Below are 26,986 nucleotides of genomic sequence, written 5' to 3'. Positions count from 1 at the left end.
TATAGTACTGAATTGTTAAACTAAATACAGATTTAAATCCCACAATTACTTGTTTCCAGTGCAAATTTTATTTGTCTAATCAACTTCATGGCAGAATCAGTAATCATTTCATAAACTGAGTAATACGCAGTTGTTGAAGGTCAATGAAGGCAGCAGAAATATATTTGCCACATCTTTCTTTAAGCTTATTAGAAAGCAAATTATTATTTGTATTTCTGTAATAGAAGCGTTCTGTTTGAAGAAAGATTAGTTTTTTAAAAAATCTTCTAGACTTAGGATGCCCTACAGAATATCTTTATATTTTTGGCTATTGTTAAAAAGGTAGGTGGGGTGAACCATAAAATTTATACAGATAGTACTCGACCTATGACCACAATTGAGTCCAAAATTTATGTTGTTAAGTGAGACATTTGTTAAGTGACTTTTGCCCCCTTTTATGACCTTTCTTGCCACAGTTGTTAAGTGAATCACTGCAGTTGATATGTTAGTAACCCGGTTGTTAAGTGAATCTGGCTTCCTGATTGACTTTGTCAAGAGTTCAGAATTTTGATCACATGATCTTGGGGATGCTACAAAGATAGTAACTGTGAAAAATGGTCATAAGTCACTTTTTTTCAGTGCCGTTGTACTTTGAATACTCGCTAAATGAACCAGTGTAAGTCGAAGACTATCTGTATTGAACAATCCACATATCAATCCACATAACTTGAGCCTTGGTGGAGCAGTGGGCTAATGCTTCCTTAAGTAACACCAGCTGCCTGCAATTAGTGCAGAGCTGCCTGCAATTAGTGCAGGTTCGCATCCCACCAGGCTCAAGGTTGACTCAGCCTTCCATCCTTCTGAGGTAGGTAAAATGAGGACCCAGATTGTTGGGGGCAATTAAGCTGACTTTGTAATAATGCCGCTTGGGGTGTGTGTGAAAGCCCTAATAAGCAGGCATATACATAGAATGAAGGCTACTGCTAAGCTTGTAAGCCGCCCTGAGTCTTCGGAGAAGGGCGGGATATAAATGGAATTAAAATAAAAAATAATAATAATTGTACACTGTATAAGAATTCTCTCCGATATGCAAACAGAACTATTTTCAGGCTTTTTGCTGACTAAAAGTACTTATATGTGGAAATAACTTAGATTTTAACTTAGCGGTGCCTATGCGTACGCAATTGTAAACAGGGTGAATCAGGATTACATTGCTGGCACCGGAATGCTGCTGAATTCATTCAAGTCACTGCAAGAAAGTCGCACGAGAGCAAACTCCTCGCGCCCTTGCTCGAATACAGTAGTAGCAGCCGAGAGACGGGCGGCGCATCCACCGGCTCGTGCCTCCCTTATCCCCGCCCCATCAAGCTCAGCCTGTCAGCTGGCTCTACTGCAATCAAGATGGCGGTGGGGCCGGGAAGAGTGTGAGCGAAAGCGGCTGCGCTGCCTGTCTCGGGGATGGAGGAGTCCCGCGCGGGGATGGGCCAAGCAATCACCGCCTTTTGCTTTCCCTGAAGAACCGGGCGGCGAGCTGAGAGGCGAAAGCGGACCATGGCGGGCATTATCAAAAAGCAGATCCTTAAGCACCTTTCCAGGTCGGTACCCTGGGCGCTTTTCCTCAGGAGGGGCGGATTTCGGTGTTCTTTTTCAGCGCTTGGCAGGGCGACTCGGCAACGGAAGAGGCGGAGGGGAACCTAACGCATCCATTTTCTTCAGTCGCGAGGTTCAAAGTCCTGGAAAACGTCTGAAGGGGCCCTGCGGGTGGCTCTTTGCTTGTTTCTTGGGTGGTTTGGGAGAGCTAGGTGTCAGAAAATACAACGCTAATTTTGAATTCGCGGGGGCGAGAGCAATGCCGCGCGCTAGGAGCCCGAAGGGTTGAGCTTGCCTTGGTACCAGACAGCTGAGGGGAGTAATTCTGGGGGCGGGGGAGGTGGCTTCTCCATAGAAGTACCCACCCGGGGCTTTTCTTGCCGCACTCTAGAAGGCCTCCGCGGCTCATTCTACCGGTGCAGAGAGGAGGTCGAGATAAATAAAGCTTAATTGCCCGAGTTATGTATCCGTAACCTGCCAGTAGAGTGGGACGCTCAATTGAACAGCTTGTCTCTGGAACACTGTGGGTCCAGGAAAGTGCACAGGCGAGAGTGGGTGGATCGTAAATTATACTTGACACGTTGTCTGTAGGAGGAGCGAGCGGCGACTTAGCTGATGTCACCGTGCATATTGTCTCTTAAAGACGAGTCTGGAGATGCCGGGTTTATGTAGAGATGACTGCTAGCTAGCCTGCTGGAAAACGCGTTGCCTGCTATATAGGTTGTGATTCAGCACTGCGTTCCCTCCCTGCTTCCTTAGTTGTAGCTGAAAGGAAGGAGAGAGTTGCTGAGCAGTTTTTATAAATCTTTTATACTGGCTATGCGTTTGAAGCGATGATGTTTGTGCTTCCGTCCATCCATCTCGTGTAGATGTTAACTTAAGTAATGTCAATAGTACAAGGGTTCAGGGCATGATCGTGAATGAGGTAATTTGAGGATGCTTTTTGAAATGCTAAGAACAGTGAGAGTAGGATGTAGATCTATTTCTGCAAAACTAAATCAGTAAGAAGAACTTAAGTATTTGACATTTGGTCAACTGATTTGTACGTTTGTCTTGGTTTGGCTTTTATAACAATTTCTTGAAATATATTGATTTATGGGTTTGAAAACAGATAAAATTGTGTTGGCACTAAACATTGCAGTGTAGAAGTCAGCCTGAATAAAGATGCAAGTTTTGAATATGCTGTTGGTGTAGAATCCTGCATATCTGCTTAAAATGGAATTCAGAGGGACTCTTCATTTATAGAAAGAATAGCTGGTAACAGAAAACTGAAGAATGAGCATGTAGCATAAGATGGGAGGAATGATCTATTTTACTGACAATAGTGAAATTATGTATATTAATAACCGGTCTTTTGATGTGTTCATATAAACTAAACATCTGGAGCAAATAAAGTAGTTTTCCATTTTTGACTGAATGACGGTTTTTCCTGAATGCATAAACTTTATGATAAAGCAAAGTGCAATATAAATATAATGATATAAACAATAATGGTCATGATTATTTCCTAAGCATGTATGTCTTTGTTAGACTGAAGCAATATGAAGCAGTTCCAAGATGATCAAATGTCTTTTTCCCCATGAATTCTGAGTTTGGCTTGGTGTATTGTACACCTAAAGATGCATAGCAAAAAATAAATGCATTTTCTTTATTAAATGTTCAACTCACACTTTAAAAATGAAATTCTTTTAAAATTGTAATCCAAAAAAAGTGTTTTAAGAGGCATTCTTAATAAAAAGAAAACACTGAAATTTTGAAATAGATTATATGTAATTATGAAAAAGCTATTTTTTACTATGTTCAAGACAAAACTGTTTAAAATGTTTGACTCCTTTATGTAGTGCACTTCATTGTCATTCTGAGTCCATTAGATCATATGAATTTAAGTGTATTAGTGGAGAGTTCTGCATGATTGCAAGAAACTGGGTGTGATGATTTTTCTTCATTCTATTTTTTTCCCTGTGAACAGTTATTTAAATAATAAAGTGAACGCTATTGTAATGCTTGTATGTTGCTTTACTAGCATGCAGGTTAAATGATGACCCTTAATAAAAAGTAATCTCTGTTCTTATGCTAAGGATTATGCAGATACATTTATGTCATGATTTCCATAGTGAAATAAGGTGTGACTACTGACCTTTAGGTTTCAAGGCGGTTAAGGGAATTGTCATACATTTACTTGACTCTTGATAAAGTCAAAATGTCAGTTCCCCTCAGGTGAGGACTTTTCACACAACGCACTCAGTACGCTTTCACTTAGTTAGCCTAACTACTGCCATTTTTGAAATGTCTTGATATTCAAGAATATTTTTTTGAGTTAAATTCTCAGGCAAGCCTTATTTTCCCCATCTGTACACTCTATGTCAGTGTACATGGCAAGGTATGAAATGGACTTGCTTAGAGAACAGATCAGTAACAGTCCAGATAACGGTGTTTCCATTGCTTTCTGGTAGTTCCACAATAAAATCCATGGCTATTTCTTTCCATGGGGCTGAGGGATTCGCCACTGGTTGTAACAGTTCTGGCGATTTCCCTTGTAACCTCTTGGCCATTGCGCAAATTTGACAACTACCCACATAGCTTTCTATGTCCTTTTTCATAGATGGCCACCAAAATTGCCTTTTAGTTAAGTGTAAGGTTTTTACAAAGCCAAAGTGTCCTGCTGATTTTGTATCATGGCACAGTTGCATGAAATTGATTCTCTGTGTGGCCGGTATATATAGCTTCTCCCCCACCCACGGCAGTCCATCTTTAATTGTGCACACATGTTTATTTTTCTGGAACCATTCATCACTTTCCAAAGATTTCCTGAATTCTATTCCAGTTTGGCTATCTACCTTCGGTTTCATTTTTTCTTGTGCCCTGGTGGTGACTGGTGCTGCCAGTTGTTGTTCCGGTACAAGTGGTTTAAAGTTAGTAACTCTTGTGCTGTTATATTGGGGCATGCGGGATAATGCATCTGCCAGGAAGTTCTTTCCCCCCGGTAAGTGTTTGAGTGTGAAATTGAATCGGTGAAAGTGTTGGGACCAGCGGGCTTGCTTAGGAGTGAGCTTCCTGGGCGTTTTTAGTGCTTCTAAATTTTTGTGGTCAGTCCAGACCTGGAAAGGTATTTTATTTCCTTCCAAAAATTGACGCCAAGTTAATAATGACCACCTTAATGAAAATGCTTCCTTCTCCCATATTGGCCATCGTTGTTCAGTTTCTGTAAGTTTCCTGGATGTATATGCGCAAGGTTGCAACGCCCCCTCATCATTTTCCTGTAGTAATACGGCTCCGACTGCTACGTCGCTCGCATCTGCCTGTATTACAAAAGGTTTGTTGGGATCTGGGTGTTTAAGTACAGGTTCCGCAGAAAAGAGTCTCTTTAGCCTCTCAAATGCTGCTTGACATTCCATTGACCATTTTAGAGGCTGGCTGGGTTTCACGGGTGACCCCCCCTTCGTTTTCAACAAATTTGTGAGGGGCATGGCTATTTGGCCAAATGCAGGGATGAATTGGCGGTAGAAATTTGCAAACCCCAGGAAACTTTGCAATTGCTTCCGTGTGCGGGGGGGGGTGCCCACTCTAGTACTGCCCTGACCTTCTCTGGGTCCATTTCGATGCCCTCTGGGGATATGCGATATCCCAGGTAGTCGATTTTTTCCTGATGGAATTCACACTTCGATAATTTAGCATATAAATGGGCAGCTCGCAATTTCTTCAGGACTGCTCTGACTAGTTTGATATGTTCCTCTTTGGTTTCTGTGAAGATAAGGATGTCATCGAGGTAAACCAGGACCCCCTTATATAGGTGCTCTCTCAGTACATCATTAATTAATTGCATAAAGACTGCGGGGGCCCCTTGCAGTCCAAATGGCAATACTTTGAATTGATAGCACCCCATTGGGCAGTTGAATGCAGTTTTCCATTCGTCTCCTTCCTTAATCCTAATACGGTAGTATGCTTCCCTCAGGTCTAGTTTGGTAAAAATCTTTCCTTTCGATAGGTGGGATAGCATATCCTTCATTAGGGGAAGGGGGTACAGATTACATTCACTAATTGTATTTAGGTTTCGGTAATCCACAACCAAACGAAACGACCCATCCTTCTTCTCCCTGAACAGAACCGGGGCGGCTACTTTGGGTTTGGCGGGCTCAATAAATCCTCTTTCTAAGTTTTTCTTTATGAATCTTTCCATTTCTGCCATTTCCCTTGGGCTCATGGCATACATCCTGGGTTTTGGGAGTTTTGCCCCAGGTTTGAATTCTATGGTGCAGTCTGTGGGGCGGTGGGGGGGAAGCTCATCTGCTCTTTCCTCACTGAAAACCTCAGCCAGGTCCCTGTATTCCTCCGGTATCTCTGTTAGCCCCTTCTTTTCCCCACACTGCTGCTTTTTCCTCCCTCTGGGTTGGGGGGGGGTGTTTGGGGGTTTTACGTTTTCCTGTTCCCCTTTTGGGAAGTTGAGTTCTGCAGTCCTCCAGTTTCTCCCGGGGTTCCATTTCTTCAGCCATTCCAGTCCTAAAATCATTGGGCATTTCATGCCTGGGGCCACTATAAATGTTATGTCTTCCTTATGGGACCCCAGGGACATGTGGAGTGGTAGAGTGGCTAGGGTAGCTGGTCCCCCCCGCTATAGACCCGTCTAATTGACTGAAGGAGATTGGTTGTTTTAGTCTCCTCACTGGGATGCTCAGTTCCTCCACCAGCGTTGGGCTGATGAGGCAGCGGATGCAGCCAGAGTCTATCAGAGCTTTTATTTCATTGGCTTTTGGTGCAGAGGAAGCTAATATAGTCACTGTCTTAAGTATGGGTGGAAGAGGTCCACTTACCAAAGGTTCTCCCTCTGAGCTGTCTTCCGAGGTGTCCACCGCCCCTGCAGTGTAGGCCGGAGTCCAATCCCAGGTTTTGGCAGGAATTGTGGACTCTACAGCCTCTGTCCCCTTCATGGAAGATTCTTTTGGGTTGCCTTGAGACTTCCCCAGCTTTTTGGAAGATGGTGCCTCTGTTTTACGTGGAGGGGCTTTCGAACGACATTCTGCAGCACGGTGGCCCTCTCTCCCTCAATTGAAACATCCCTTTGATTTTTTAGCCGTGGCCGGTGGGTTTTCCCCCTCACGTGTTTGCTCGAGTGGCGGGCAGCCCCATGGTTTTCCTCTGCGTTGTCTTTTCAATAGGTCTATTTCCACTTCCTCTGCCAGGACATACCAGTCATCAAGATGGTAGGGGTCTCCCCGAGGCAGGCAAGCGTCATACAGGTCGTAGTTTAGACCGTCTTTGAAATGGCTGAGGAGGATGTCTTCTGGCCAGTTCAGCTTGCTGGCGATGGCTCGGAATTCTTGGGTATATTCGGCCAATGTTCTCCTGCCCTGCCTCACCGTCTTGATTCTCTCCCGGGCCTTCCGGTCAGCCAAAGGGTCCTCAAATCGTCGCCTCAAGGATGACATGAATCGGTTGAAGTCGTTGAGTTCTGGGGCGTTGGAGTCATGCAGGTTCACCACCCAGTCTGCAGCCGTCCCGTCCAGGGCAGATTGCACAATTCGGATGCGTGTTTTGTCACTGGGGATGTCCCGTCCGTACTCTTCCATGTAGCTGAGGACTTGGGTTAGGAAAAATCCCAGTCGTGATGGCTCCCCCTTGAATTTTGCTTCCAGGGGTGGGAATCTTTGGCTGGATCGTTGTCTGCGCCGCAGAGTGTATCGCTCCTCATCTCGATCCCCATCTGTGGGTCTGGGGGGGGTGGGTACCTCTGAGTCAGCGGCTCCTGTTCCATTGGACAGCCCTGGGGTTTCAGGTGTTGGATCCCTTCCGTTACCCCTCCAGTTGCGACCCCAGGTGTTGTGGTTTCCAGCTCTCTCCTCCCTTAGTGAGCTCAGGGTTGTTTTCATCAAGTCAATAGCTTTTTCCAGAATCCGCTCTTCCTCACTGGCGTGCAGGGAGTTCTCCATCTCTTGTTTCCATTCCGGTTGGTGGTCGCTCCGTCTCAGGGTCACTTCTCTCGAAGCCTTTTCCCACTCACTTTTCCTTCCAACGCCCATCGACCACCGGGGTTTTTGTTCGTGCTGCTCCGCCGTTTCCTCCCAGGAGGAATATGATGCTTCAGCTTCCCAATGTTTCTGGGAGTTCGGCTGGGAGGAAGGCTCCTTCTCCGTGGGGCTTTCTTCCCTTCTTGCTTCATCTTCAGACATCATATTTATTTGCAAAGTCCCCCGGTAAGGTTCTTCTTCCCGGGTTGACTTTCGTTGCAAGCCCTGTCTAATGTCAGGACCCACCCCAAACCACGTCTTAGGAAGACAAAAACTCTTGGAGCCAAATCTTAGTCCAAAAGAAATCTTTACTATGACATGCTTGGTTGTAGGAAATGAGACAGGGCTTAATATTTATTTATTTATTTATTGATTGATGGGATTTATATCCCGCCCTATCTCCTGAAGGACTCAGGGCGGCTCACAATAAAACATATAATAAGTGCATAAATCAAGATAAATGAAATTGAGAACATCAGTGCAATAAAAAATTAGAGAATTTAAAAATGAATTAAAAATACTAAATATAAATTAATTAAGATGCCTGTCAGTCTAGGTCAGCTTGGTGGAACAGGTGTGTTTTGAGGCCGCGGCGAAAGGATTGGAGGTTTTGGGCTATCCGAAGCTCAGGGGGGAGCTGATTCCATAGGGTTGGTGCTCCCACAGAGAAGGCCCTCCCCCTGGGGGTCGCCAGCCGACATTGCCTAGCTGACGGTACCCTGAGGAGGCCTTCTCTGTGTGAGCGTACTGGACGATGGGAATTTGTTCCCGGCAGCAGATGGTCCTGCAAGTATCCCGGACCTAAGCCATGTAGGGCTTTAAAGGTAAGTACCAGCACCTTAAATCTCACCCGGAGGGCAACTGGTAGCCAATGCAGCTCCCGCAGGAGGGGTGTAATATGGGAGTATCGGGAAGCTCCCATCACAACCCGCGCAGCTGCATTCTGCACCAGCTGAAGCCTCCGGGTGGTCTTTAAGGGCAGCCCCATGTAGAGAGCATTACAGTAATCAATACGGGAGGTAACGAGTGCGTGGGTGACTGTACGTAGGGCATCTCGGTCCAAAAAGGGGCGTAATTGGTATATAAGACGAATCTGGGCAAATGCCCCCCTAGCCACGGTTCCAATGTGATCTTCAAAACTGAGTCGTGAATCTAGGAGGACGCCCAGATTGCGTGCTTTATCAATGGGAGGTAACATCTCTCCTCCTATAGTCAGAGATGGAACCTCTTGGACTAAACGAGATGACGGTATGTACAGCCACTCAGTCTTGGCCGGGTTGAGTCGAAGCCTGTTTTCTCCCATCCAAATCTGTACCGCTTCCAGACAACGGGACATCACATCGAGGGCATCACTGGGTTGGTTCGGGGTGGAGATGAATAGCTGGGTATCATCAGCATATTGATGATATTTCACCCCGAAGCTACGGATGATCTCTCCCAGCGGCTTCATATAGATGTTGAACAGGAGGGGCGAGAGCACCGAACCCTGAGGCACTCCACAATTAAGAGGCCTAGGGCTTGACCTCTGCCCTCCTGCCAACACCGTCTGCGAACGGTCCGAGAGGTAGGAGGAGAACCAACGCAGAACGGTGCCTCCCACTCCCAGCCCCTCAAGACGACGCAGTAAGATACCATGGTCGATGGTATCTTTCCACGATGTAGACCCTTATAAAGAGTTCCCGGTTTAACCCCCCCTTAATCCCCATTTGGTCGGTCCCCCATCCTTCCTCTCGTAGCATCCATCTCGTGGGAAAAAGGAAGTTAGGATCCTTTTGTTTATTGCTGACTACCGTGACAAAAACCAGATGCTAGCCCCCCTTTTGTTTCCCCAGTTCAAAAGGCTTCTCCTTTCCTTTGAAATGCCTATTGCCGGTTCAATACACATCTGTCCTCTTCTCTTCGGGAGATGGCAGAATCCATGGGATATGTTTGAAACATTCCATTTATGAATATGATATAAATGGATTCTGACACTCTATTTGACCCTCTTGTGCAGAATTCTATAGTTTATGTGGCATTTAATTTTAAAATACAGAATTATTTTCATCTTTTCCGTCAACATGCTCTACTTAAAAGTGTAGCAGTACAAATATGTATCTACTCAAATATAACAAAGATATTTTATTTAAATAATTTTTAATTCATGTCATCTATTTAGAATCACATTTGTGAGATGGGCAGCCATATAAATTGACAGAAATAAAGATTTGCAATGACAGCCCCAGTTCAAGGAAAAGACAAGTATGCTCTTAAGTGACTAGATGTAACTAAACTATTATTGAATTTCCCAAATTGCTGTTCTTCAACTGTCCAAAATGGAGAAATGAAGAACTGATGAATACTTTTTGGAAGTGTCTGTCATTCAATGATTAAGAATTTTTATTATTTTTTTCTACTAGGTAGATGTTGACAGAAGATCTGATCACATTTGATCAGAAAGTGCTTTTTGTTTAAATATCCCACTTGAATTACTGTAGCTTATTTTCTTTTGGCCAATACAGCATACAAACACATCATGCTATTTTGAGTAAGCAGCATTATGCAAAATGTAGACAGTGAGTGACATGTAGCGAGAAGAAGGAATTAAAAATGGGAATTAAAAGAAAAGGAAATGTAACTGAATATAGTTTCATGTAGCACTATTCACCATATCTGTTAATGCTTTCTATCCTTGCAATCACTAGTTTTCACCATTTCTTCACCCATTCATGCATTTCTTTGGTTCATTAAATTTCTCAATTTGCTTCTCTTGAGAAACCTTAGTTCCATCCAAACATGAGCCTTGGTGGCACAGTGGTTAGAATGTAGTAAAAGGTAAAGGTTCCCCCGCACATGCGTGCTAGTCGTTTCCGACTCTAGGGGCCGGTGCTCATCTCCGTTTCAAAGCCGAAGAGCCAGCGTTTGTCCGAGGACGTCTCCGTGGTCATTTGGCCGACATGACTAGACACCAAAGGCGCACGGAATGCTGTTACCTTCCCACTGTAGTGGTCCCTATTTTTCTACTTGCATTTTTACGTGCTTTCAAACTGCTAGGTTAGCAGAAGCTGGGACGAGTAACAGGCGCTCACTCTGTTATGCGGCACTCGGGATTCGACCCGCCAAACTGCCGACCTTCTGATTGACAAGCTCAGCGTCCTAACCCACTGAGCCACCGCGTCCCTCTTAGAATGTAGTACTGCAGGCTTATTCTGCTGACTGCTGTTTCCAGCAGTTTGGCAGTTTGATTCTCACTGGCTCAAGATTGACTCAGCCTTCCATCCTTCTGAGGTCGGTAAAATGAGGACTCAGATTTTTGGGGGCAATTTGCTGATTCTGTAAATTGCTTAGAGAGGACTGTAAAGCACTGCGAAGTGGTATATAAGTGCTATTGCTGTTGGTCTATCTTCAACTTTTTTCCATCCTTTTCCAGATGTTTGTTTTATGATTTTATCTCCATTCATAGTTCGTAACAGCTTTGAAAAAAATAATTAAATTAAATAATTTTCCATGTGCAACAAAAAAAATCTTCATGGTGAATTAGTTGAAATGCTTTTGAAATGTTTACCTGTTTAAAATGCTAAAGTAAATGTTTAATAATCTCATAATTGATATTTTCAATACTTTCCAGAACACTTATTTATAGTATTTGTTTGTTTGTTTGTTTACATGAATGTTCAGTTCTGTAAATTATTTAGGGAAGTAACTTTGGTGTCTATGTATGTTTATTTTTAGGTTCACCAAAAATCTATCACCTGATAAAATCAACTTGAGCACATTGAAAGGTGAAGGTCAGGTAACCAATATAGAGTTTGATGAAGAAGTACTTCAGAATATGCTAGACCTTCCCACTTGGCTTGCCATCAACAAAGTATTTTGTAATAAAGCTTCTATTAGGGTGAGTAAATCACTATTTCAGTTAAGGAATTTGGACAATTTTTATTCATGTTGCTCTTAAAATAATTTGAATCCAGTATTTGAAATGGGTTTAAGCCTTTTTTTAAGCTCAATAGGCTGTAATAAAGGAAACTGCAGCCATGAAACATTCTGTTCCATTTTTGTAATAAATAGCATGATATATATGGTCCTGTTAAAATAGGATTTAGTTAACCATTTTTTCTCCTTTGTGGCTTGTTTTTGAAGCCTTCAATTTTGAAGTAAAGTCCAGAATTCTTTCAAAAGAATCAAACTTTTATCACATTTTTTTCTTCTGTCTTTCTCTGGTAGCGTTTTATCTGGCATTTATTTTCTCTGTCACTCAATATATCCATCATAGACACCAAACATTTATAGAAGGGGGGCATTTAAGGACTGGAAAATGAACCATGTAATAATAGAGATATTATTACGTAGAATATAATGAAAACCATTTTGGTTTAGTGCAGGGTTCCCAACCCCCCGGTCCACAAGGGCTGCAGACTATTCAGAACTTGGCCGCAGGAGCCATCCCTTCTCCCCTCCATCGCTGGTCTGCAAAGCAGGAAAGGTTGGAGACCGCTGGTCTAGTGGTTAAGGAAGTAAATTAGAAAGCAGGAAACCATGGGTTCAAATTCTACCTTAGCCATGAAAACCATTTTGGTGACCTTTGGCCAGGCATTTCCTCTCAGCCCAACTCACCTCACAGAGTTGTTGCTGTGGGGAAAATAGGGGGAAGTTATATATGTTTGCTGCCTTGAGTTATTTGTAAAAATAATAAAGGTTGATAGAAATAATTAAATAAAACTAAATTTCTTGTAATATGTGGATCTGGGCAAAAGGAAGTGAATGCATAACCAAATAAAGGTGGATTACAGCTGTTGCAGCTTATTTGAAGAAAGAGCTACGTCTCCTGATGGATTTTTGAATCCATTTCCCATCACAGCCATGAGTAGTATGAATAACAGCAGGTATGATATCCCAGAAATTAGCTGAAGAGGATTTTTCCCTATTTTGTCTATATAGAACACCTTGCGGCCATATCAGATACCTTCCTTCCTTCCTTCCTTCCTTCCTTCCTTCCTTCCTTCCTTCCTTCCTTCCTTCCTTCCTTCCTTCCTTCCTTCCTTCCTTCCTTCCTTCCTTCCCTCCCTCCCTCCCTCCCTCCCTCCCTCCCTCCCTCCCTGAATTTTATCCTGAAAAACAATAGAGATAATTTGATTTTGTTTTTATTGATGTAGGCAAAATTATATGTCCCTTTTGTCTCATTTTCTTTCTTTTCTGGATAAAAGTTCATTATTGCTTAACAATATTTTCTCTTGTATTTGTTTTCCGTTGCAGATACCATGGACAAAATTGAAAACACATCCAATCTGTTTGGTGAGTTTTGAATACAGCCACTTCTTTGTGATTTTTAAAGTAAAATGTATATAGACTATCATTTTCTGGAAGTCACAAAAATAATAGAAATAACATTTGCATCACAATAGCACTCGACTTATGACCATTCATTCAGCAACTGTTCAAAGTTACATTGGTTCTCAACAAATGGTGGTTATGACTGGTCCTCACAATCTGACTATCTCAGCACCCCCATCATGTGTTTGCAATTTGGGTGGTTGGTAAGCAGCTCATACTTATGATCAGTTGCAGTGGCTCATGGTTTCATAGTCACCATTTTTGACCTTCCCGACTGGCCTCCCAAGAAAGGTAGTGAGGAAGCCAGTAGGGAAGGTTGTAAGTCGTCGAGGTAAATGTCCTCCACCCACGCACCCTTCCTCAGTCTCTGCTTTCATGCTACACTGGCCAGCTGTTCACAGTGAAGCATCTTCCTTGAGCCTTGCCATGCCTCTCTTGCACCCTCATATGTGCACTTCTTCGTACCCATGTGCACCACCTCAAACCTCGCTATACCTTGCTTGCATCCTCACACACACTGAGCTTTACCCTGCCTCTCACACCTTCACGCACCACCATGCACCCGTGTGCACTCTCCCCAACCCTCCTTGCATTTCCCTCACATCCTCTGCATGCTTGCACATTCCCTTCATCAGCCTTACCACATCTCTCTCACATCCTTGCGTACCCTCCACAAGCCTTTATACCCTGTCCTTGTAGCAAGAGACAGTTACTCAATTACTGTTGTAAATTGAGGACTGCTATACAGTTTCACTAAGAAGTGAATTGTCAAAATAACTAAATAGCAGTAGAGGTAGTTATTAATTTACAACCACAATTGGGACTGGAATTTCTGTCATTAAGTGAGATGGTTGTAAAGTGCAACTACATTGCTTAGCAATGGTAATGCAATTCCAGTTGCCATCATTAACTGAATCCCATAATATTAGATGAGGCAACTTCCTGCTGGAATTCCACAAGAAATTGCAAATTGCAAATCTCAGGTGTCTTACAAGCAGGCTGACAGGCAGGTAAGTGGCTGCTGCTGAGTGGAGGAAGGTGCAACAGGTTGTATGAGGGTGTAAGGCTGGCACAGCAAGGTTCAGAAAGGGCGCATAGGGATGCAAGGGTGTGTATGATGTTGCGAGGAAGGGACGTGGAATGTGCACAAGAGATGTGTGAGTGTCTTAGCTTGGCATGAGCATAGAGAAGTCTGTGGAGAGTGTGCAGGTTGAGGAGATTTACATAGCAATTTGTAGCCTTCCCTGCTGGTTTACCCATTGAGTTTCCATGTGGGAGGCCAGATGAATTTTACATGAAGCTTCTCCTTCAGGATTTAAACCCCTCATTAATGCATGCAGTAGCTAAATTTTCTGTTGCTGGAATGAAAGTAAAACATAATTGGTTAAAGACATTAATAAGTAGTTGTTTTAAATACTACTTTTAGTTTGGTACATGTTAACTTATAATTGTTAGAGGATATATATAATTTTTATTTTTATTTTATGTCTATCAATATTTTAGATTTATCATCTGGATAACATGTATTGATGTAGTAATAGAGAAGTGAATGTTATTATATGTGATTTATTTTGCTAGATGTTATTTGTTTCACTCAGTTTTCATTCTTTTAAATTTTGCTGATCATTAACTGAATAAATATTATTGATTTAATTTGCTTTCCTTATGGCAAGCTGGTAGGGAAGGCCGTAAACAATTACATGATCACGGGGCACTGCATCCAGTGATAAGTGTGTAAGGGTTGTCAAGTGCCAAGATCATCACCGTGGGGATGCTAGGATGGCTGTAACTTCAAGGACTGGTTATAACTACCATTTGCTCAGAAATTATAAAAGTATATCTTTGCATTTTCAAATTTTCCTTTTAACTTGGCTTCTCATTCACCTGTGGTTTTTGATAATATTTAAGTTTTTCAGTTTTGAGTGAAGAAGTTGAGCCTAAATATTTGGAGAAGGTTTCTTTTAAAACTGTAGTCTGATAAATTGCTAGGTATTGCCTATGGCAATAGTCTTTCTTAAAAATTAGATTAGGTTAATGTGGTCTTACCACAGTATAGCTGCCAGACGGTTGAAGAGTTTGACTGTACGTAGTAGCCCTAAAGTGTACGTTATGACACTCTCAGTGATTATACATACAACACTATTTTGGTTCATGGATGTTACCATTTTATGTATCTTATATATATTTTATGTATTTTTGAAGCCCAACTTTGTACCTGATATTGCTATAAGAAATAAATTATTACAAGTGATAATATAACAAGATCCAAAGAACCCTTTTAAGATTGTGTGTTTTAGTGTTTTCATTCTATATGGCATTGGCTGCTTAAATGACATGCATGGAATGCAATTTGAAACATGTTTCAACTGTAGCTATTGAGCATTTCTTTAACAGCTTTAATTTAATTGAAGTTTGTTTGCATACAATTATTAAAAACCTAGCAAATTACTATTATAGATGAGCATACTATTGTACAATATATATATGTTCATGATAACCAAGTTGAACAATTGCTGTAATTAGATATCTTTCTTTAAAATCTATTAGGTACAGTATTACATTTTTCTTGACAACCTGCAGTATTTAGAGAGTTTTATGCTAAACCTTTACCCAGCCATTATGCATGAATAGATTAGATAAACTGATTTTAAAAAATCAATTCAATTATTTTTTTTGCCTGTATTTCCCAGTCATTGGATAAAGTAATAATGGAAATGTGTACATGTGATGAACCTCGTGCCCCAAATGGACCATCACCTATAGCAACTGCATCAGGACAAAGGTAAATTATTATTAATTATTTCAGTGATTAAGATGGAATGTATACAATACCATGTTTCCTTGAAAATAAGCCCTAACTTGATTTTTGGGAGTGGGCCTAATATAAGCCCTACCCCAAAAGTAAGCCCTAATTTTGAGGCAAGGCACACCTAAAAATCAAGCTAGGGTTGAGAGGGGGGTGGTTGGAGCTTCTCCCATGGATTGACACTTGCTTTACCAGCCCACTTCTGTGGCCAAAGGAGCAGCTTCATTCTGCAGCTGAGAATGGAGCTCCAGCCTGCATTTTGCAGCCAGAGGCCTTTCCGGAAAGCCTTCTGACTGCGAATTGCAGGCCAGAGCTCCATTCTCAGCTGCAGAAGGAAGCTGCTTCTTCAGCCACAGAAGTGGGCCGGCTTGGGGCTGTTGGTGCTGCCGCCGCGAGATGAGTGCAAAAGACACCCACCGGAAATAAGACCTGGTGCCTCTTTTGGAAACAAAAAAAAAAAGACTGGGTTTCGGGAAACACGGTATGTATAAGAAACAAACTGGTTATAATTTAAACATTATAATACCATTTGGTAATTAATAATATGTATGGTTAGCTTGTGAAAGAGAAGACTGGCGGGGGGGATATGGTAGTGGCCTACAAATAACTAAAAGACTGTTCCATGGAAGAGAAGACAGTTTTACTCTTAAATAGAGTCATACCTCGGTACTTGACTGATTTAAAACTCATAGAATTTGGTACTCAACCCATTTTGATGCAAAAATTTTGTTCCAATACTCATCATTTGTTTGGTACTTGATGCACAAGCTAGAACTTGTCGCTGCCTTGTGACTTGCTACCCTTTCCAGCTGAAACAAAGGGTCACATGTTAAGTCATGTGGTTTGTTTGGTACTCATTGTTTTTAGCACACAAACCTCCTGAAACCAATTAATGATGAGTACCGAGGTACCACTGTAGAGAGAAATAACACCAAACCAAGACTGGAATTAAAAGATTTAGGCTGAATATTATGAGGGATTTCCTTACAGTAAGATCTTAACCGACAGAATAATCTGCTCAAAGCAGAAGTAGATTTTAAGTGCTCTGCAGATCTAAGGGGGAAAAGTGCTGCAGAGAGCTTACTAATATGCATGCAGTACCTGTCTGCATTCCTTGAACCAAGCATATATTTTCCTTAGTTCACTCAGAAGCTATTCAATATAGCCATGTGTTCTTGGGAAAAACACTGTTGCTTTAAGGATGGCAGACAGGTGGTATGTAAATGGGTATCCTTTTGTTTTTTAATCTAAAGGGATGTGTGATCCTAGTATATGTCTTATTGTTGGAGGTTTTCAAATGATAACTTGATGGCAACCTATCAGAGATAATTTAGATCATTCTAAGCAATGGCCGTGGTTTATTTAGAATTTTGGTACAGGTAGTCCTCAACTTACAACAGTTCATTTATTGACCATTCAAAGTTACAGTGGCACTGAAAAAAGTGACTTGTGACTGTTTTTCACACTTACAACCGTTGCAGCATCCCCATAGTGACATGATCAAACTTGACAACTTACTCATAATTATGACAGTTGCAGTGTCTTGGGGTGATGGGTTCACCTTTTGAGACCTTCTGTCAATGGGGAAGCCAGATTAACATAACAACTGTGTTACTAACTTAACAACTGCATTGATTCACTTAACAGCTGTGGCAAGAAAGATAATAAAATCAGACAAAATTCACTTCACAACTGTTTTACTCAGCAACAGAAATGGGCTCAATTGTAGTCGTAAGTTGAGGACTACCTGTATTTGAAACCCACACATCTAAAGTTGGGAAACACTGTTCTATAGGACTGCTAAACTGAGCAAGGGGTTGAACTGGATGACCTTTAAGGTCCTTTCCAACTTATGGCTTCTCTATATCCTTGACTACTTTTATTAATATAAAATGTCTGCCACCAACTGTGGTAGTGGTTATATCTTCTCTAATTTGAACTTCTTAAGTTGTTCTACAGTATATAATTTTATTGCTCCAGGAACTGCCATTATACAGCAAGCAGTGAAAACCCTTGCACTGCTCTAGCATAATATTTCCATGAAACACAAGAAAATGCCAAATAATTTGCAATGGAAACTACAGTTATTGTGCATACCCAACTTTATTTATTTATTTATTTTATTTATTTAGATTTATATACCGCCCTTTCCCGAAGGACTCAGGGCGGTTTACAGGATATTTAAAAGAAAATCAATACAAAAGCTAAAAACAATTTAAAAAGATTACATCATTCCCTGAGAAAAAATAAAAACCCCAGTTAAGTTAAAAAATTCTCAGCCTGGGCCAGAGAGCTCGAAGAGCCAGGTCTTCAGGTCCCGGCGGAATGAACGGAGGTCAGGGGCAGTCCTAAGCTCCGCAGGCAGCTGGTTCCAAAGGGCAGGCGCGCCCACTGAGAAGGCCCTACCCCTGGGTGTTACCCGCTGGCAATCTTTAACCGGCGGCACCCTGAGAAGACTCTCCCTGTGGGAGCGCACTGGACGAAGGGAGCTTGATGCTGGCAGCAGGTGTTCCCTCAGATATCCCAGACCCTCGCCATTTAGGGCTTTATAGGTCATCACCAGCACCTTGAATCTCACGCGAAGGGCAACCGGAAGCCAATGCAGCTCGCGGAGTAGAGGTGTTACATGGGAGTATCAGGAAACCCCCATCACAACTCGTGCGGCCGCATTCTGCACCAGCTGAAGCCTCCGGGTGGTCCTCAAGGGCAGCCCCATGTAGAGAGCATTGCGGTAGTCTAAACGGGAGGTCACGAGCGCATGAGTGACTGTGCGTAGGGCATCTCGGTCCAGATAGGGTCGCAACTGGCGCACCAGGCGAACCTGGGCAAAAGCCCCCCTGGTCACGGCTCCTATGTGATCTTCAAAATTGAGCCGTGAATCCAGGAGGACGCCCAAGTTGCGAGCCCTATCAACGGGGGTAACACCTCACCCCCCATCGTTAGAGATGGAATAATCTGGTTGACCCGAGATGCCGGTATGCACAGCCACTCAGTCTTGGCAGGATTGAGACGAAGCCTGTTTCTCCCCATCCAGACCCAGACCGCTTCCAGGCATCGGGACATCACGGCGAGGGCATCGCTGGGTTGGTTCGGGGTGGAGAAAAAAAGTTGGGTATCATCAGCGTACTGATGATACCCCACCCCGAAACCACGAATGATCTCGCCCAGCGGCTTCATATAGATGTTGAACAGGAGGGGCGAGAGAACCGACCCCTGAGGAACTCCACAAATGAGAGGCCTCGGGGTGGACCTCTGCTCTCCCGTCAACACCGACTGTGAGCGGCCCAGGAGATAGGAGGAGAACCACCGCAAAACAGTGCCTCCCACTCCCAACCCCCTGAGACGCCGCAGTAGGATACCATGGTCGATGGTATCGAAAGCCGCTGAGAGATCTAATAGGACTAGGACAGAGGAACAACCCCTTTAGAATTGTGAAACTAATATCAATAAAAAGCTAATTAGATACAGTTTTTTGGGGTATTTAACAATCTTTAATCTGTTCTGGATTTAGTGAGGATCTGATGTCTTATCTACACCAGTACATATATTGTCTTCATTTTGACCAATTGCTAAATGTTTCATTCATGTACACTAAAGTCTAATTTAAATCCCTGCATTTTATTTTGCCAGCGAATATGGTTTTGCTGAGAAAGTTGTAGAAGGCATATCTGTTTCTGTAAACTCCATTATAATCCGAATTGGAGCAAAAGCTTTCAATGCTTCATTTGAACTTTCTCAGTTGAGAATATGTAGTGTAAATGCAAAGTGGGAACATGATGATCTAAGATTTACTCGAATACAAGAATCACAGCGTGGAGAGGTAAATTTTATTTTTTTTTCTTCACAATGTTTACAATGAGACTTTATTTTTTACGTATCTATTTCACTCATAGAAAAATAATTATAGCAGAATCCACTTTTTTATTTATCATTATATAAATACTAGCATTTAAATAATGTCTTTATAGATTTATAGTAGCTATACAGACTTACATAATCACAGTTGTGATTATGCTGTTCAAATTCCTGATTAAAGGGAGGAATATCATTTCTTCGTTTATGAAATAATTAGCTTGTGAAATTATGCTTTTGAAAGCCTTTAATGGGCCTTGACAAGTATTTAGGAAATAAAATAAGTTGCAAAAGGAATCTTAATCATAGAAATCAGGACTATAGAGCATCTAAGTGTCTGTATATATAATATCCTCCATGGGTGGCATTTAAGGAAATCTGTTGGTATTTTGGAGAAAATAGTAAACTCGAACAAATCTGTTGCAGCAACTCCAGGAGCCCAAACTTTTGCAGTCAGCGGGCTCATTTAGATTTGGGAGCATATTAGAGATACTCCCAGAAAGTCATTATGGTGATAGAACCATTCATCAGAGAAGCGAAATGCAGTCCTCCCCAAGAAACTTTGATCACAAGACCAAAATGCCAAAAAAAAAAAGTTTTCAGGTTCTGAATAGTTTTAAAGGAGAAAATGGGAACAACCAATTTCTGGAATATTTCAATCTCCTATTTCCTATCCTCATCCTTAACATTTCCATATTTTTTTTAAAAAAAATGGGATGAAAAAAATTGAGCTCTGATTATGTGTGGTGTGTGATGCTTTGTGTTGCCATGTTGTTCAGGTACATGCCCAGTCTTTTGATTAGGATGAGTTACAAAAATAAATAAACACATTCTAGGTTTTCAGAAGTAGGGAGGCTGAGTTGCAGCTCCTATACATTGGTTATCCTGATTTATCAGAATTCACCATTTTATTTTCTAAGATTCTCTGGGATATATGTGGTTCCAGAGGCATTGCTGGAAATGCAGGTTATGCTGGAGATTACTGGTTTGCATTGCAACTTTGATTTCTGCTTTTAATAAAATAATCTTAAAAGGATGGGGCAGATGTCTTGATAGGAATCAAGGACTGTGTTAGCAGCACACTATTATTTTGGTGCCACCATGGGAACATACTATACATTTAAATGCTGACATGTTATTTTATTCAAGAAAATTAGGCTTAAGCATCTGGAATTGCAATTTTCAGATATATGATCTTATAATCATAGAATTATAGATTTTTTAAAAAATGGTAGGCACCTTAGAGGTCATCTGATCCAAGCTACTGCTCAATGCAGAATACACTATAGCATCTTTTAAAAATCATTCAATCACTGTTTGAGGTCTTCGAGTGAAAGAGAATTCTCTATTTGGCAGTCTATTTCACTATATGGTCAAACATCAAAGTAGTGTATGATAATGTCTAGTCTGAACATATTTTCCTTGCAGTTTTTACAAACTGATTCTAGTCCTGCTTTCTGGGGCAAATAAATAGCAAATAAATCTACTCCCTGTTTTTTGTGACAACCTTTGAGATATTGAAGACTACTGTTCTTCTGTCCCTCAGATTACAGATTAAATAGACCCAGATAATTCTCACAGGGCTTGATTTCCAGACCCCTTATCTTCTTGCTATCCCTGTTCTGAATATGCTTGAGTATGGCACTGTACTTTTTTGAATTGTGGTACCCAGAACTGCACACATTATTCCCAGAAAGCTTTAACTAGAACAGAATAAAACGAATTATTACTTTCTGTGATTTGTGGAGTTATTGGTGTTCTCTGAGCTCTTCCATGACCTAGACACTGTATTTTCCATAGTTCATTCAGTACTTCCTTTTAAGCTCCAATGAAGCCAATAATGAACACTGTTTGGGTCCAGTTGTTCAGCTGATTGTGAATTCATGTATTAGTGGTACCATTTAGCCCATATTTTACCATTTATTAAGGAGAAAATGCTGAAGGATTATATTTAAGGGTTTTGCTGAGGTCTCGGTTTACTAAATCTTTGTTATTCCTGTGATCTAGTAAGCTAATAATTCTGTCAAAGAAGATATGGTTAATCCAGCATGATTTGTTTGTGACAAACACATGCTGGTTCCTCCTAAATGCAGTTTACCTGCCTACAAATAGTCTGCTCAACAAGTTATTCAAGGTTGTCTCCTACTATAGATATCAAAATGAGAGATCTATAGTTTCCTAGATCCTCTTCCTTCACATATGGTGACGACATCTGCTTTTGCTTTTTTTCAATCTTCCCGAACCTCATCAGTTCAACAGGAATTCTCAGGTTAATGAGAATGGTTCTCTGATCTCTTCTGCTAGTGTGAAGGAATATAGAGCTGATCTTGAGGATAGGGAAGAAATGAGCCAGCTGTTGATGGGAGGATTTTCAGAAAAATTATACAGTATGGAAAAAGAGGAAAGCTGAGAAAGAAACTCAGCATTTATTTATCCATTCATCCATCCAATTTCTATAGTCCACCCAAGTCAACCAATGATTACTGGCAGTTGTTCTTATTTTGTTTGGTAAAGATGGCAAAGCGAGAAATGTGGACAGGCTTCAACTATTCTATTATTCTACCTTACTATAATAAAGAGCGTTCCTAGTGTGACTGTTTCATGACCTGATTTATTTGAAGGGCTGTGAGCTAGTCTCTTCAACACAATACAGTGTTATCTACCTCATACTGGAGCGTTGAATTCATTTAAATTAGTTGTCATTATTTTGACATAGGTATAAATGGTAAGTTTGCATGTTGGCAGATTATGTTAAATTATTCATCTTAATGAAATTAAAATGATTATGAAGAGTTTTGGAATAATTTCTTTAAACTTTACTAAGCATAAAATGGTATATGTTGGTGCAAAATTTCACATATAGATTGATGAGATCAGAATTGTCTGAAACTAGCCAAGAATTAAAATTTGGGTCATAGTGGATAATTTAGTGAAAACGCTGACTCGGCAACTATGAAACAGTCAAAAGACATATTAGGAATTTTTGTGAAAAGGACCGAAAGTAAAACTGCCGATAATATCATGACTTTAAACAAAGCTCTGGTACATCTGCATCTGGAATTTTTTGTCCTTTCTCAAAACATTAGTACAACAGGTCAAGATTAGCTAATGAACTTATTGGGAAGGAGATTTATAAAGATTAAAGAAAATATTTCTTCACTTGATACATAATTGATTGGTGAAGTTCATTACCACAATTTGTGATAATTGCTAAGATGGCTTTAAAAACTGTTTGGACGAATCTTTCATTGCTGAACAAAATTTGATGTTGGGCGGTAGAATGCTTCCAGTTACAAGAGTATTATGATAAGTGAGTAACACTCATGTTCACTGATTTCAAAGATTACAAACATAGTTCACTTAGGCAAGACCTAAATAGAAAAAATGGTGTAGATGATTACTGTGTCTTGCTTTCTCCTATGTATATGTGAATGATTAATTAGTGTTCCAAAGATCAATCACATACAGTTTCAAATAAAAATATATTAGTATGTGTGTATTGTACCTTGCCACAATCATGCATAGATTTTTGGCAACCCACAACATGAAAGAAAAATAATAATAACCATTAAACGGTTACAAAATAAATCCAAAAGTCAAAATACACAAAACTAAACATTACATTCTTAAACTTGCTTTTTGCTGTCTTGATTTAGGATGTGGTTTTTTTCTTAGTTATGAATAACAAATTTGAGTTTTATAATCTTAAAGAATGAAAGTTAACAAATCTAAACTGAATTTCAGTTGGCAGTCTCTAATCAAAAAGAGAATCAGCTATGCCTGCTTTATACACACACACACTTAGATAAACTCTACTTAATGTTTAATTAATTTATGTATGTTTTATTATAGGTATTGACATTTAAAGAAATCAACTGGCAGATGATCAGAATAGAAGCAGATGCAATCCAAAGCTCTCAGCATGAAATCATGAGTGCTCCAGTTCGACTGATTACCAACCAGTCCAAAATTAGAATCATACTTAAGAGAAGGGTAATGCTGAAACTGTTGAAATCAGTTTGCTTATTTTATTTAAATAAAATAATGTTAATTTTATTTATGAGCATTTTAATAGCAGTGGATAAAATGTTATATGGTAATATAATGTATTAGTTGGAAGGAACCTAACAAGTCATTTCTGGTCAGTGTAGAAATCCACTGAACATTCTGTGGCAGAATGCAATTAAAAGAAAATGTTTTGAAGCTGCTAAAATGAATTTGAAATGTTCATCATTGGTACAAAGTATCATCTTATAACTAAGGTTTATAAAAGTGTTACAGTTAAACCTAGAAAATCAGTATGTTAAACGTATGATTCAGCGGGCAAGAAATTTTGGTTATAATATAATGTTAGAGCAATGGGAAAATACATGGACTGATAAACTGATATTCACATTGAATTATAATATTAATGAGAGCTTCTGCAGTGATGCGCTGGTTGTATTTGATACCAGATAAACTATCAAAGATATAAGGTTGTTTCAAATATTTGTTGGAAATGCAACTGTAAGGAGGGAACTTTTTATCATATGTTGTGGACATATGAGAAGGCAAAGAAATATTGAGCAAAGATCCGTGGTTTAATTCAGAAAATTTTTAAAGTAGACTTACAATGTTGTAGGCTTTCTAAATACAATAATAGATTGCTTACAGAGGGGTTTGAAGTTTAACTTTGCTGTTCGTTTACCTGTTAACTACCTTTTTTATATATAGTAGCTAGACAGGTCAATTGGTAACAAATAGATTTGCAGAAGTTTATAAATTATAGACCTGCTTTGCAACAGGGAGAAACTTATTATTACTGTAATATATCAGTATTTAACTATGGGGACAATATATGTATATGTGTTTCTAGTTGTATTTTATATTAAGAAAGAAAATTTTTAATAAAACATATTTAAAAAAAATATTTAAAATTCACTTTTTCTTTTGACAGTTAAAAGATTGCAATGTGGTAGCATCCAAACTAATTTTAATACTGGATGATTTACTGTGGGTTTTGACTGATTCTCAATTGAAAGCTATGGTACAGTATGCTAAATCTCTTAGTGAAGCCATAGAGAAATCAGCTGAACAGAGAAAAAGCCTTGCTTCTGAACCCATGCAAGTAAGCCAATCAAGTATTTTTATATCTTAATATTGGTACAAATTTGTTTATAAAACTCTACAGTATGGGCTTCTATGGAATTTCAGTCTTTAATTTTGTGAAACTGTTTTATTTTGTTTGTCAAACCTTAGGTTTTTCCCCCCAAATTGGTAGCATCAATTTGAATTATATAAGAAATTACATAACAAGAGTTAAAATATTTTTTGAGTTTGCTGTGTAATATTCCTCTAAGACAGAAGGACCAATTGCTATGAATATTTATTATTAGAATAGACAGTGTAATAACTAGTATATCATACTGGACAAAGATCGAATTAAATTAGTTTTGCATATTTTTGTATTATTTTCTGCTTTTAATCTCTTCATAACTTAATTTCAGTAGGTAGCAAAGACTTGTTGGCCAGACTGCCATCTTGTTATTATTCTTATTTTTCTTGTTCTTAATTTATGTTGTATTTATTATTCATATTGTACTTTATTGCAATTATATTTTGAGCTGTCTAGTGTTGACTGGAGACAGGTGCCCAAATTGAATAAATTTAATGAAATCAAATCAAATTAAATAATTTCTAGAAATATTTTGAATACTGCTTTGAAAAAAATCTGTTTCACAAGGTTTTGAATTTAAACTCAGCAGCGTCACTCTTGTTGTCATTCAGTTTAATAGCAATAACTGCCAAATAACTTTGAAGATTAAAGTATAATTTATATTCCATTTGAAAATATTATTTAATATGAAAGCATATGTTATGTTACGGTGTTTCAGTGAGGTTTATGTTGTACTTAAATTGTTTCAGAGTTCCATGTCGGCATATAATTCTCAAGAGATGAAAACTCAACAGTCTTCAGCAGCTTCTGATCAGAATGATGCAATTGTAAGACTATTCAATGATTTTGATGTTAAGGAAACATCTTACCATCTAGCAATTTCTCATTTGGATCTGCATATCTGTGATGATATTTACACCAAGGAAAAGGGCAAGTCTTTTATTTATTATCTTTATGATTGACCAAAATTGTATGACTCTATGTTAAACTACTATATATTTCCAGTTTATTTTGCTTGTACATTTTCAGGTCTATGCACTACTACTTAAATATTAATTGGTGCATAGCAGTATCTTATTTGTTTATTAATCAAAGTTAGATTTCTGCCATCTCCCCAAAGGCAACTCTGAACAGAGCACAACAAATGGATAAAACCACATATGAAACCACAGATATAAAAAATATAAAAATCACTTTAAAAGTAAATATGATAAAAACAAAGAATCAAGCCTAGGCAAAGGGAAGTTAAAAATAGCCATGGAGCTATTTAAGAATGTCTTTGTTCCCTGGGAGTCCCAGATATCATGGTTCCGATAAATGAGACAATTCAAACAAATTGCAGGCATATTATTTATCTAAAAAGTTTTAGTAATGAAATGAAACATTGGCACTCATGGAGGGATGCCAGAATCTGAAATCTCCTCCCCCCAAACCCATCATAACACACACACAATCCCCACCCTTATCTATAGTCATAAATCACATTATCCAATTAGTTTTACATATGATGTTACACTTCCCCTTCTGCGTGTGCCTTAATTTTATCTTCTCAAGATAGCCATTGAAGTTTCCCTCTCTTCAAGATTCAAAGCGAAGCAGTTTAAACAAAAGGCTGTCTCATATATTGTCAGTGCAAAAAATATGTCAATGTTTGCAGCATTGACACCAGGCCTGATAACATAACCTGATGGTCTTCTGGTATATCAAAAGGGTTGGAATCTAATCTAATTTTTGTGGGGGAGAATATCCCATAAGGTGGGTGGCATAGCTGAGAAGGCATGCCTTCTGGGACAAATAGAATAGAATAAGGTAGGGTAGGGTAGGACAGGACAGGACAGGACAAGACAAGCAGAACACTTTATTTGACCAAGTGTGATTACACATACAAAAGGAACCAATAATAACACCAACAAGTGGGGATAGTAAAGGAGATAATAAGAAGGATAATTATAATACTACAGACATACTACATGTGTAAGTATACATAGATATCACACAGCACTGTGTGAATTAGGGGATCAGCAGAGTGTTGGCCCAAGGGGAAAAATTGTTCCTGTGTTTAGTTGTTTTGGCCTGCAGTGCTCTGTGCCTCTGTCCCGAAGGGAGGAGTTGAAACAGATTATGTCCAGAATGTGAGGGGTCTTCAATTATCTTTTCAACCCTCCTTCTGACCTGCACAATATACAGGTCTTCTATGGAAGGCAGGCTGGTTGCAATTATTTTTTCTGCAGTCTTAACTATCCATTACAGTCTCTCCTGTTTGGTTCCTGTACCAAACCAGGCAGTTATAGA

The 26,986-nt window shown here is 39.9% G+C and overlaps 1 protein-coding gene across 3 annotated transcripts in view; it reads left to right on the top strand.

The window, feature by feature from the left end:
- Nucleotides 1-1,369: 1,369 nt before the first annotated feature.
- BLTP3B (bridge-like lipid transfer protein family member 3B) overlaps nt 1,370-26,986 on the top strand; it is a 66,865-nt gene continuing 41,248 nt past the window's right edge. For 2 of the 3 annotated variants that reach the window (XR_014026892.1, XM_081331045.1), the window contains exons 1-8: nt 1,370-1,574; nt 11,283-11,445; nt 12,804-12,842; nt 15,572-15,663; nt 19,318-19,507; nt 23,392-23,532; nt 24,476-24,646; nt 25,444-25,624. Coding sequence is in view for 2 of the 3 variants with exons in the window: in XM_081331045.1 (XP_081187171.1) it covers nt 1,531-1,574; nt 11,283-11,445; nt 12,804-12,842; nt 15,572-15,663; nt 19,318-19,507; nt 23,392-23,532; nt 24,476-24,646; nt 25,444-25,624 (1,021 nt within the window). In the remaining variant the exon portion in view is untranslated. Of the gene's footprint in view, nt 1,575-11,282; nt 11,446-12,803; nt 12,843-15,571; nt 15,664-19,317; nt 19,508-23,391; nt 23,533-24,475; nt 24,647-25,443; nt 25,625-26,986 lie in introns of those variants that run through there. The other variant, XM_081331046.1, reaches the window with a different exon arrangement.

The sequence above is a fragment of the Vipera berus genome (assembly GCF_964194415.1).
Source record: "Vipera berus genome assembly, chromosome: 6".
Taxonomy (NCBI): domain Eukaryota; kingdom Metazoa; phylum Chordata; class Lepidosauria; order Squamata; family Viperidae; genus Vipera; species Vipera berus.
The sequence above is the reverse complement of the archived record's forward strand: the minus strand, read 5'-3'. Positions and strand labels throughout refer to the sequence as shown.